At 46.9% G+C, this 13,036-nt stretch overlaps 1 protein-coding gene across 3 annotated transcripts in view; it reads right to left on the bottom strand.

Moving 5' to 3' along the window:
* Window positions 1–13,036, bottom strand: part of Eip74ef (Ecdysone-induced protein E74) — a 132,708-nt gene that overhangs the window by 87,211 nt on the left and 32,461 nt on the right. For all 3 annotated transcript variants that reach the window (XM_076376535.1, XM_076376536.1, XM_076376538.1), the window contains exons 2-4: window positions 12,375–12,667; window positions 11,971–12,238; window positions 11,794–11,895 (exon numbers count right to left, since the gene is read on the bottom strand). In XM_076376535.1, the coding sequence (XP_076232650.1) occupies window positions 11,794–11,895; window positions 11,971–12,238; window positions 12,375–12,518 (514 nt within the window). In that variant the 5' untranslated portion in view covers window positions 12,519–12,667. The remainder of the gene's footprint in view (window positions 1–11,793; window positions 11,896–11,970; window positions 12,239–12,374; window positions 12,668–13,036) is intronic.

Below are 13,036 nucleotides of genomic sequence, written 5' to 3'. Positions count from 1 at the left end.
TGAGGCTCTTGAATGCGAATCTGTTCCTTTGGGGGTGTTATGTTTTAGAAAGATTGCAAGGAACTCTGTTAGGAGTTTCAAGACTGTGTGTCTAGCAGGAGGGAGTAGAAAAGTTGAAGAGTTAAAGGATGCTACGAATTGACAAAATGCAGGTCCACTTTTGCATGATACAGTGGAAGATTAAAGGTGGCATTTTTAAAATCACAAAGTTTGGAGGTCTAAACAGCAATAAATAATTTTTTGAGAATCCTTTGTAAAAAGAGAACAGCTGGAATTGAACACTTTTCGAGTGTGAACTGGAGAATGCCCAGCTTTTTTACTTCTAACATATCTAGGATTAATAAGAAAGAAGGTGTCAGCCAATAGATAACCACAGCCCCAAATCCCTCATTCCACCATAGCAATCATAATCCAGGTATACGCTTCTAAAACTGCTCCATTTACACCCGGAAGCCTGAGGTATTAGCAATCCCCGCGACGAAAGCCTTAAACGCCTCATTTTCTCTCAGCCAAAAGGCAATAAATCGCCCTGCAATCCGCCTCGATTCCGAATTTGCATCTGCGGGCCAAGTTGCTTCACAACGTAAATCCGCGCTCGCGTTTTAAGCTGCTGAACCTTCGGCTAGGCTCCTAGGACCGTTTAAAATCCCATCTTCCGATGAGTTGGGCCTGTTGAATATGCAACGGCGGTAATTCCCGCGTTGAAAAAGCCATCGAGAGAAGAATCGTTCGAAGGAAGAAGGCGGCAGGCGAATAACGGAAGAGTCCAATTTCTTTTATCGACGGGCAACAGCGTGGAATTTCAAGGTGCGTAGAATCTAGATCGCGGCGAGCCGCGATGGTGGCGGCCCTTCAAGGGCGCGTGTAAGTCCCATGACGAGGGCAGAGGTCCTTCCTGGACGAGGGACGCCACGGTGCGCGTTAACGCGCGATCGTGACACGATGCAGACTTCCGGTCCGTGTCTCTCTTCCTCTGATACTAGGCCTCGGTTTCCTTTGCTCTCGTATCCCACTGGCTTTTCCTTCTACTCGCGATACCCATCTGGACGAGGCTGTGCATTTAATTAGTCTGCTGCTGGTTTGGCTGAATACTGAGTCTTCGTACTGCTCAACTGCTGCTGTGGTAGAACTCTGAATTTTGATGTTTTTGAAGTATCGATCACTGGTGTTTCACTCTTTGAAGCATGGTGGAGTTTAAAGTGTCCCACTTTTTTAGTATGTAAATATGCATGGTGGGATACTTTTGGATCACCTTGAAAAATTTAAATTTCTGTGTGAACTCCGTGAGGGTTCAGTCTTCTGGATCTTTAGTACCTTGGTCACAATCATCTATCTCAGTATCAGTCACGTTCTGATCCAAGTCGTCGATCAGATAACCGAGCCACTGCTTCTGAATATCGTCACTTCCCATTTCGAAGCTCTCATGTGGATCCAAGCTAGCAGCCACCATAACTAGAATCATCCCGTGTCGCCCTCCGCGTTCGAGAATTGAATTAAAAGTGAAATATGCGAAGAAGGCCAAAGATTCTCCAGACGAAAGTATTACAGTAATTCTGCGTCCTGTCACAGCCACCAACGAGGCAAGTCGGCGATCGTGATTTATTCATGACGATCAGTCGCCTAATCCCCGACGTCTGGTATTCTAAGAACGCGTTAAATAATTTCTGCCCGAATCATCGGCAGTTTACAGGGACCAAAATACTCACAGGACTCGTCTCCGATGCTTTTACTGCAATATTAATCGACGAGCCGAATCGCCTAGAACGGAGACACGATTCAATCGAGACTATTTCCAAATGTGAAATATCCGCGTCGATTATCGTCGGCGCAATTTCGTTCCTTCCTCGACCTTTGTAGCCTCGTAGCCGACAAGAACTATTCGCGACGAGATTCCCAGAGTTCTATCGGCAAGGGAAAGACCGATGAAACGAGGAACGAGCTCTCGAAGTCACGCAGAGGAGATAAGGGAGGAAGATTCGCGGCACGAGAATTCGGAATGGCCAGGGGTTGGTCGAATTCGTTGCCACGGGAATCGGCCGCTGACACTTTTATTGTAATTCTAATGCCTGGTCCGCAGGCTGCCGAGCGGATTCTTTTATCTGCAGAGAATTGCGAGCCCGTCACGACGTTGATTTATAGACGAGACATTACGCAAGCTCGACGTTATCACGGTGGAAAGGAGCGAGTGAGAGAGATAGAAACGAAGGAGCGTAACCTTTTTCTCGGCTTTCGTAAATGAATGGCCGTCCGTCGAGCAGCTATCGGCACCGCGACACCAATAAAGAATTCAGAGGCTTTCGTGTCTCGACCCGATTAGAAAGCATCCCGGAACGAGACCGATCGCGCCTTTTCCGGGAACGAACGACCGACGAGCGTGTTTGGCAATCGAGAAACGGTCCTCAGGGTCGCGTGCCTTCTTATGGAAAGCCCCGCTTCGCCGTGGGCGTGACACTCGAATCCATCGGTGACCCGTGTCCCCGTGGCATGCATGAATTACGACGTTGGAATGGGACGGAGGAAAGCTTCCCTTCCGGAATTTTAGGCAGGTTCAATGCGATTTAACACGAAGGGAGACACGCTGAGCTTTTGGGTGAGAGGAATTTTCAACATTTTTACTTTTCTCATCCCTTTACATTTTTCGTTGGCCCTTTGAGCTAATTGGAACAGTCGTTCTGAAAAGTCTTACGTATGATCGAATAGGAGTATCTGAGACTTGCAATAACTGAGGCTTATAATATTTGAGACACTGAATATTTGAGAAATCGAATATTTTGCTATTTAAAAATTTGAATATCTTCAAAAAATGAAATACTAAGAACCAAGAAACGTCAACTCTTCATTCGGAGCCAATTCTCACTATTTCCCTCCAAATTACTGAAACCTCAAGCATCTCGAAAAAGCTCAGCTCTCAAGCACCTCCTAGCATAATAAAAGAAGTTCGTAGGATCATCCAGCTCTGCGTCCCACTTAGGGAGGTCGATTGCGTTCTCCGCGCGTAATATCCTGAACGGCGCATTCTTTGAGGAAGATGTCATCCGCGGCGACCTAACAATAAAGACTCTCCTCGGCTATCTGGTACGCGAACGCCGGACGAATCGCTAGATAAACGGAGCTCTGCGATCATTCAGCTGGAGAATTTCCGCGAGCGTACTTCCTGCACGCATCCACACCTCTCCTGTCTCTTATTTATTCTTGATCGTTTGACGAAGGGGGGACGAAGGGGGGACGAAGGGGGGACGAAGGAGGGTGTACCATTAAGCGACACGGAATTTCGTCCCGCGACGCAGAAAGCACGGTGTTCGTCGCTCGCTCGCTCGCTTCTCCTCTCCGCGAGCACGAGCGTATCTGCGCACACGTGTGCGTGTATTTACACGCGGAGACAGGGCTCACAGGTTAGCCTCGGCCCACATTGGCATAACACTTTCACTGACGTAACACTTCACTCTAAACTGTTGCGTTGCCATACACGTATCCCTCCCTCCCCCTCGCCTCTCAGCGGCGATACTCGCCGATGGGAATGATGCCCTCGTACTGGCCTATCGACACGACTTTTCAGAAAATTGTAGTGAGTAGGGTAGAGCAGCAAATGACATTTGGAGGATCCTCGGGAGAACGACCATTAAGGGGTCAACCGTGTGGGAGGATAGGGTCAACGTTACGAAAGTCTATGTTGGAATCTAATTAATAAGAAATTTTCGAAGCTCTGTTAGAAGCTACCCAAGTAAATTAACAAGACACTCATCCACAGAAAGTATTCATATTTGATGGAAACTAAAAGCAGAGAATATTTTAGGGACAAGTAGATTTGTTCTACTCCTTCACTTTATTTTGAGTGAATACGTTTAATTATTCATTTCGGGCATGGGTTATTACTTATAGTCCTGCATTAAGCTAGTGTCTCCCGAAATGTGACGAGCTTTTATTATAGAAGGCAAATCGAAATTATATCTAAATGAGATAAAGTCCTTTATTGATTCTGCCTCGACAAGACTGCAATTTGCAAGATTGCAAAGACCTTTTGATCTTGTTTCCTGTAGAACTGTGCAACAGTGTCGATGGTTTTTCAGTCGGAAACGGAACTCTCGATTTTTTGCCGCAATACCTCTTCCAATGGGACTGTAAATCTAAATGTGCAACGGAACGTTAAATACAACGATAATATATGTTCGCTCTAGCCGCCGCCGTCGCAATCGTTTTGACATTTACATTCGACGCAGTCGATTCGATCGAAACGATCGTTTCGAGATCGCCTCCGCGGTCGAATCTTCCGCGACAGATAGGCAAATCAACGGAAACCTGATTCACTGGTGATAAGAGGTGGAACTATTCTACATAAGCAGCAGACGAGAAAAAAGCAGACGGGAAAAATGTCTTAAAACATGACATAAGAAATTTGCACAAAAAATTCGATAAATTGGCAGTGCCAAGAATTTCCTGGTATTAATGATTGATAGAAAGAAATTGCGTCATCTTTTGAGATCATCAAAAACGTGAAATACAAAGACAGAAGACAGAACGAAGTACCAAATTTTTGTGAATTATACCAAATGGAGTAACTTATTCTGAATATTGTATACAGTAACAAATTTTCTATACTAAATAAAAACTAAGAACTCAAAGACAGTATTCAAACTTAACTTTACATATCTTCCAACAACAATTCCCAATTTTCCCTTCCCACAAATTCGCTGAAACGACGAATCACCAAGAAAAAGTTGCCTCGTACCAAGAACCTCGATCCCTGAAAATTTCCACCATCAACTCTCGGCAGTGGTTACACAATAAAGCGGTTTCCCCCGTCGTGCTTCAAAGTTTGAATTTCGTTGGTGGCCCAGCCACTGTTCGCCATTAATAAGGCCATTTCATTCGGCCGCGGTCTGCAAAAGTGCAGAGGGGGTAGAGGGTGCAATTATGACACCGGAAGCGCAGCTATTTGCGAGTGCACCTGCCACTGCTAGATAGCGATCGATAGAGGAGCCGAGTCTCGACAGACAGACAAGCCGAACGATCGATCGATCGTTTATGCTGGGTAACCGTAACCCAATTTCAAGCGGCGATCGCGTGCTGGTGTGCGCGAGTGCGTACATGTTTCCTACACGTCGAGAGACAGCGGCGCGTAGTATAAGGAAATTCCCGGTCTCGCGGGCCGTGATTCTCTTGCGAAACTGTTTACCTGCCGGCATATGGGATAGGTCCAAGGATAAAAGATTACACGAGCCTCCGTGGCGTTGCCTCTTAAACGCGCTCGCCTCCCTCCTTTTTTGTTTATATATTTTCCGCCGCTACTGAATTCGATCGGCCTACTTTCGCGGCTATTCTACTCGCGTACGCGGATTATCTCCTCGACGCGTCTTTCTTTGCCCGTAAACGCTTTCGATCATCGATTCGCTCGCGATAATTAACAATGCTGCGTCTCTGTCGCGTGTTCTGATCCATAGGCAGGTTTCAGAGGAGCAGATTTCTTGACCAACTGGACAAGCGTACTCCAACTGAGCTCATTTGCCAAAGCAATCAACTCCATACAAAATAAAGCGTTTCAATGGGATCCTTTGGCACTCGAATTTTGAGTACACTAAAATTTAGGAAATGGAGGTAGTTACTTTGGTCTCTGTGAATGGATCGATTCTATTTATAATAGTAACCCCTCAGCGGCGAGGCGTTTAGCTTTGGAAAAGCATTGTGCAAACGAAAATGAAAATTACAGCATCAGAAATCTCATGTACTCTAGATTAAACGATTTTATATACACCTGAATTATTTAGAAAAATTTTCTTAGGTGAATCTGAATGGTATTTGAAAATGATGTGGGAAAAGAAGGGAGTCCATAACAAAACAGGGAAGCGATTGTTGAGGGATGAACAATAGCACCCCAGTACTTTCAACATTAAAATACTAAACTGTAGTCATACTTAAGACACCTTTTTCCCATATCACTAAGCCACCTCTATTAACTTTGAGAACCAGATAATATTCAGGCAGCAGGAAAGAATGAAGGAGGCGTAGAAAAATTGCAAATTCTTTGATTTTCATAAAATCGTCCGACCTAGGTGTTCCCCGATTGTTCCCAGTAATACAATTACCATGCAATTTGTGGCCAGTTCGCCAGAGCCTCGCTGTTTTCCTTCGCCCCGTCCCTTGGCCGTGCGAGACTAATTTCCATTGCGAAAAACGGCGGAGAACGCTGTCAGGGAAATTGCATGGAAACGTATACGAGAGAAGTCACGAAGCCGCGCACGCCGCCCGTGGGAATTAAGTTACCGACCCGCGTGTCCTTCGCGCTTAATTATACCGAGCGCGCTGGCACTTGCATTGTCGGTCGCGGCGCGTTTTATTGTTAAACAAAAAGGGGAAGGAAGTATTGTATCGACACAATGAATGAACCTTGGAGGTTTCCGCGGTGAGATTAAAGCCTTCCTGGAACACGATATCAAACAATGAACCGCGGTTGTTTGCAATTTGGACAAGGTACTCTTTGATTCTTGATAACTGCGCTCCGTTTTCCCTGGGCGGGGAATTTTATTCTAGAGGTGATTCCTAAGGGTTGCACGATTTTTATACACTACTGTGTATAAGTACATTAAATGATAAATTTATTTTTTGAGATTTTTTAAGAATTCTTCCTACTTATCTAATTGGAGTCTAAGTATCGTTATGAAAAAAATTCCACCAGTAATTTCGTCGATACTGTGAATCTATCTCATCATCAACACCAAGAGGATTCCAGCTACAGACATTTCAAGAATCTCGACTTAAACGACGGGAGATTCTTAGCCGGAAAGATATCTCCCTCAAAGAGGCTGTCGAGGAAGTCCCTAGTGTAAACAGACCGCGTGTATCGGCTTCTAAAAACCGGAGCCGCTGCAATGGGGGGCCAGCGATGCACGTGTTTCCAGTTAATGCGCTTAACTACCCTCGCAGGTCCACGCACGCCTATTTCCCTGTGTTATTCTTTCGGATTTTTTTGTCAACCCTTCTGGACCGATCCTGGAACCTCACACCTGTCGCGACCCTTCGTCTTGACTTTGAAGGAGGGAATGTTTGTCGCCACACATGGGAAGAAGATATCGAAGATCTCTGACAAGGGGGTTTAACTCTCAAATTCCCATAACTCAAGCTGTGACCTCGTACAGACAGTTTCCTTATTTTCTGTTTCTACTGAGGGGGGATTAAATAGGAGATTGGAAGATTCCATCAGCTGTTTTCAGAGATATCTATTATTAAAAAAAATTGAGAAAAAATGCTGATTTAATTTCTCCCTAGACTCCTGAAAGCTTCTAATTTCGTTATTTCTATTTGTGTATATACAAATTGGAGTGTTTGATAATTGCTCGGAGTTCCACTGATCGTCGAGAGTTCACTGAATTCTGAACTCTCCGCTCTGAAACGTGGACCCTGTTTCGGGCACAGTGTGGCAGCAACAGGTACTGAATAAATAATTACAAAGTTTGTCGAGTTAGTCCCGCGAACACTGTGTTCACCGCTGACGAAAACATGTTTGCAGAGGCAGCAGTAGATTTCCAACAGGTGGTTCTGGGTACCCGTTTCCCAAGTATCTCAGCGGGACCCGGAAGTCGGCGAAGGTTCAAATTTTCAACGTGAGCGCAAAGAATTAGCGAGAACGTTTCACGAACCGTGGGCAGATCGCAAAGAAAAAAGAGGAGCGCTCGAGTAAATATTATTCCAAGGTTTATGACAGAGAAATCGGAAGAGGAAGTCGCGAGTTTCTCCAAGGGCTTCCGTATCCTCCGCTTTCGAGAAGAAAATTCGATCGAGGGAGCGTCCTAGTCGCGCCTCCTTCTCCAGAAAAGCGACGTTTACTTTCCTCGCGTGGAACACTGATCTACATGGGCGAAACTAAGCCTCCAGGAGAGAAGCGCTCGTGAAAGTAGAAAAATCGCAGTTAAGGATGCTATGAAAGTAACTTCTCGTTTCGCCACTGTTGCTGGCTGTTGTTTACGCGACAATTTAATCCTTTCGCAAGGAAAAGCCAGCATGACTCATCCCGCAGACGTTCACCGCGGAGTCGCCGCTCTAGGACTTCACGAGACTCCTAAAATCGATTTGGTAATCGATCGAAAGGCGAGTTCAACCTTTACAGTGTGAAAAGTCAACCTACTCGCACTATGAATACCTTCAAGAAACAAAAACCCTCAAGTATATTCCATACTACCAGACATCAGAGATAAAACGTATTTGAAAATGAAAATGAAGAGTAAAAAAAAGTGAGAACCTATATAACTATGTTATATATCGTGGTTGAGGGGTGAAACTACACACTTGAAAGTATTTCAGTAAATTGTTCCACAATTTTTTACGTATTCAAAATGCATGAAGATTACACTAAACCTGAAAGGTCCATTGTGTCCTGTAACAGTCCCAGAAAATCGTGTGCCATTTCACAGTTAACTAGCCCCCAAGTTTTCCGCCTTTTCACCTCGATCCTCCAGCGAGCAGTGTTACCAATTTCCGCGAAAACAGTTGAAACCTGTTCTTCCCGCTCGACGATCGAAGGCGGCGCTGGCATCGCCTCGGGAGGGGTTATAGGTAATGCTGGAGTGCTCGACAGGGGGCCCTGACCCGATTGCAGAAAATGTCAACACTCTCGTTACGTAGCTGCACTATCACCGGGCGAAGCGAGTCGCGCGCGAACGAAAACGCGCGAGCACGACTCGCTCGGTAGAACGCGCGATACGGGGGGCGCAGCCGTGGGTGTATGGGTGCGTGACACGCGTGTACACGTACGCATCGGTGTCTTTAAAGTGGCCATCTTGACTTCACTTTCAAACGCTGCTATCGGCCTCTGGAAGGCGCGCTGAAGGGAGAGGGGCACGTAGGTGAAACGGAGACGGAAGACGGTGCTCGGTGTGGCACCGTGTGGCAATACGAGGAAGCCGATTACCCAACGACCCGAGGATCCCTCGAACCCGACCACCGGTTACACGCGATTGCGCGTAATTTGTCGGCTCGCGTGCTGATCCGATGCCATTTCCTAAATCCTTCCTTTTCCACCCACGAGTTCTCTAGATACTAGGAGAGATGGTTTAACGCTTTCAGTTCGACAGTGGGAAATTTCCAGAACGATAACGAGGCTCTAAGATGATGGCATAATGTTTTGGAGCAGACGATGTCGATGGTAGATGAAGTCACAAAGTTGCTGAGGGAATTGGACTCTTTGTGGGAGGGTTAAATGTAGCTTGGACGAAGCTAGGAAAGCGTGCATAGTGACTCACGAGATATCCCTTTCGACGAGCCGTTCGAAGAGAGCGTTCGAGATCAAACGCGCCAATTACGGGCGTAATCTTTGATCAACGAGTACACGGTCAATAGATTTCACGTTCTATGTGGCAGGCGCAATGGTCTCGCCTTCTTGAGCTACTGAGATGCAGGACTCGTTGGTGACTCGAGTAATTGTGAAGGGGTGAAAAATGGAACGCCAGAGACAGATAAAAGAAGAATTAGGGACGAGACACTGTACGCGAATTAATAATATATCGCAAAGATTGCCTGAAAAATCGCAAACAGAATTAGCAGAACTTCCTCAAATAATTCCTCAGCATTATTCACTTCCCCTTGCGCAGAGCCTCTGCAACTAAAAATACCCCACCCTTGAAGGGTTAAAAATTTCTGAAAATATGAATTGTATCGCCTCGCCTCGCAGCTATGCTTCACACTAGTGTATCGATTCCCTGCACCTGTTTTTCCTCCTCGGAACAGTGCAGCCACGCTGGAGAAGGGGAGCAGAGAGAAAGAGGGAACCAGAGTCGACGCCGAGTCTCGAATCTATTTCCGTGGGGCCCTAACCCGAGTGTCGAGAGACGGAAACAGACCGAGGGGCGGAGAGAGACGGAGAAAGAGGGGGAGAGAATTTATGTGTTTGGAGAGGGTCAAGGGAACGAGGGTAGCGACAAGTGCAGCGGAGTCGTGCAGCTGGATGCAACAGGGGGTAAAGAACGCGTTCCCGTGTCGCGCGTGCATTATCCCGAGCAACTTTTTTCGCGCTACCGAAAATCGTTCCCTGAATCAACAGACGTGACGCTGCATTTCGCGAGCCAAAGGCAAAATCGAATTTTACCAAATATTTCCAGGGAACGAAATTACCTATAAATAAATCGTGCATGGAAATATTCGGCGCCACGTGGAAATCTACTTTATGTCGTTCACGCAGCCTGCGCAAGGCGAAAGTGACGCTTGTCGAAGAGACAAGACAGTAGGCTCGACAGAGCGAGCAAAAACGCACGCGAGAGTGGCGAGCACGAATTCTTTTCTCTTCTGTGACTAAGGAGTTCACTGGGTAACGCAGTAGTTCACGGACGCGAACCCAGAATTCGTTTACAATCGCCTTTGCCATTAAACGCGAAGCCAGAACAACTGGCGACGAGAAAATTCGAATACCTTTTGGTGGAATAAATCGATCATCGCGTAGACAAAGCCAAACGGAAACCCTAATAACAGCTAATATTCAACTATTCTAATCTCGATTGCCATATTTCGGCCAATATTTCCCTTGAAGACCATTCTAATCTGTGTATATAATAGTTATGCTAGAAAGTTCGGTTTCTCACTTTCCAACCGCTTTCTAAAAATGTGAAAAGAACAACGGCGAGCACCCATTCCGATTCGCGTTCTAACGGCACGTAATTGGCCATCGCGAGCTCTGCGGTCGAAGTCGCGTCGAAACTCTTAACGAAAATCACGTACCGAGAATATTCGCGCTTAATGTGACTCCGCAAAAAAGTGGCTCGAGTTGATGTCTCGACTGTACCCTCGGACCTCTTTCCGATATCGAAATCGCGAGAAGCGGATCGAATGACTCCGCGTTATTAAAAACAATTACGCTGGAGCATCGTTATCGAGGCCATTTCCTAAAGACCGTTTCCTCTTTCTTAACCGCGATTTTTACTGGCTATCGTCGCGCACCGACGCACAGAGACTCGTCCGCCCCTCAGATCGTTTGAAACGCTCGGGTTAAAGGCTAAGCGTCTCAGGCGGCCTACAAAAGGTCGTTACCACTCGACACACGATACCCGCGTATATGGAAGTCGCGCGATGTGGTGGAGCGCCGAGGCGAACGAGGACGCGAGCTTCGTCGTCGCTTCAGCAGGTATATGCGCGGGGTTCGTGTTATAGAACACGACACCTATAAAGCGCGCGAGGTGGCATAATATTTGCGTCGCGTAAGCCTTAAGGTCGCGTAAATACGTTCTTCCTCGACGGTCGTTGCACGTTCCTGCGTCTCGAGGCGAACCCGAGGCGATCGCGAAATCGCGTACGCGCGTAGTACGGCTGTGTTACGACACGGCTGTAAATTGTAAGAATTGGGCCACCGCTTGCACACATACAAGTCTCCCCTGCACGTACGCCGCGCATACAAGCGTCGGCGAGCGCTCGCTGCCTTTTTTTCGCGTCGGCACAAGAACGCAGGCGCAATTATTGCTAACGCGGATGTCTGGTCGCGATTCGCGGGGCCTTGGCCGGTTTCCCTTTCGGAGTAGCGAATCGGCATAGCTCGAATGCCGTGAGAGATTCGCGGGCGAGTGGAGACATCTTGTGGCTTATCGAAGCAAGGTTACGCAGAACTCGCGATAACAGAGAGAGAAATTTCTACTATACCGACAGAAGCTGAATGAGATCGAATGGTACAACAGTTACGTCGGTAAATTAGGTGATTGATTACACCGTTATCGATAAAGTAGGAATTGTAGGAGAAGAATACTGTCGGTAATGCAGATTAGACTAATTTTTCCAAGGTACGATAAGTGTATCTTGGTATTGGAATATTTCTGTGCATCCTACCTTTGCTGGTTTCCGGTTGAATACTCTCCGTCTTGATTTCCGCCCTCGTTGCGTACGGGATGGAAGTCGGCGACGTTTGTGACGAAGGAGCTGCTAACTTTTCTGTCGACAGAGCAGGGTAATAAATGATCTCTACTCACGCATCGTAAATCCTAATGAGTGTCAGCGCGTATTTACCTGCTAACAAAGGATTGGCGGCCGCGATATTGTACCTTTGCCGTCTGTAGGAGGTCACGGAAGTGGTGGTGGACGTGGGCTGACTGGCCTCAGCCAAATCGGCTTGTAGTTCTCGGAGGAACGTGTCGAGCGTGTCAAAGGGTTCCTCCCCTGTGACACCGGCCATTCCCTCGCCCTCTTCCGCAGGTATGTTCGGCGCGGCTGGTGTCCCCACTAGGGCGCTTAATTCCATTGGAGAAAATTCGACTGACTGCCCTGTGCTGCTCTCCTAATGAAATAGAAAAATTAGAAATTAAATTCTGCCATAGTTCCCGAATTTGTTAATAAAAAGGAGCTCGTTATAGAAACTATCCTAGTGAAATTTAATCTTTTCTTTTAGGAAAGAAGGATATGTAATTACTAACCTGAAGACATTGTGTTAAATCGACCATCTTGCCGTCATTGTCAGGGCACCAAAGTAGCTCGTCGTCTATGAAGGGCATGTTTGACTCCTCCTTGGGTACTAGGGTGGAGGTTAGCGTGAGGGTTTGCGATACGGGGACCGGCATCGGGACCCGTACCCTGCGGCGGGGCCTCTCTAGCCACCCCCGCGCTTTCTAACATCCAAAACCACCTCTGGAACGTCCCCACTTTTCGCCTCCTTCTTTTTCTGCAACGCAGAATTCCCTCCTCGGCGTTACGCGTCACTTCGATTTCCCTGAAACAAAACAACAATATATTAACTCCAGCGCAAGATTCCCAAGCGGATAGCGTTCGAGAATTACTTTCTCCCGTTGCGCGAAACAATTCCGCGAACGATGGCGCCATCTATAGATCGATGGCTCGGGAAACGAATCGAAACGACTTAATTATGATTTTACAAAGAATCGTTCGAGTCGACGATGCGAAACGATCGATTCCAGTAATCAACGAACCAATTTGGCGCAGCCTGTACCTGGTATGTGACGGGGGAGCGGGTAACGCTGGCATTTCCATGAAAGTGAAAACACCGAGTGAAAACTTTCTTTCTGGCTCGTAGGTTGTTTCACTTCCTGTGCGCGTAACCTCGCTCTCCTGCCGCCGCTGC

This window comes from Calliopsis andreniformis, chromosome 4 (genome assembly GCF_051401765.1).
Source record: "Calliopsis andreniformis isolate RMS-2024a chromosome 4, iyCalAndr_principal, whole genome shotgun sequence".
In the NCBI taxonomy this organism is placed as follows: Eukaryota; Metazoa; Arthropoda; class Insecta; order Hymenoptera; family Andrenidae; genus Calliopsis; species Calliopsis andreniformis.
The sequence above is the reverse complement of the archived record's forward strand: the minus strand, read 5'-3'. Positions and strand labels throughout refer to the sequence as shown.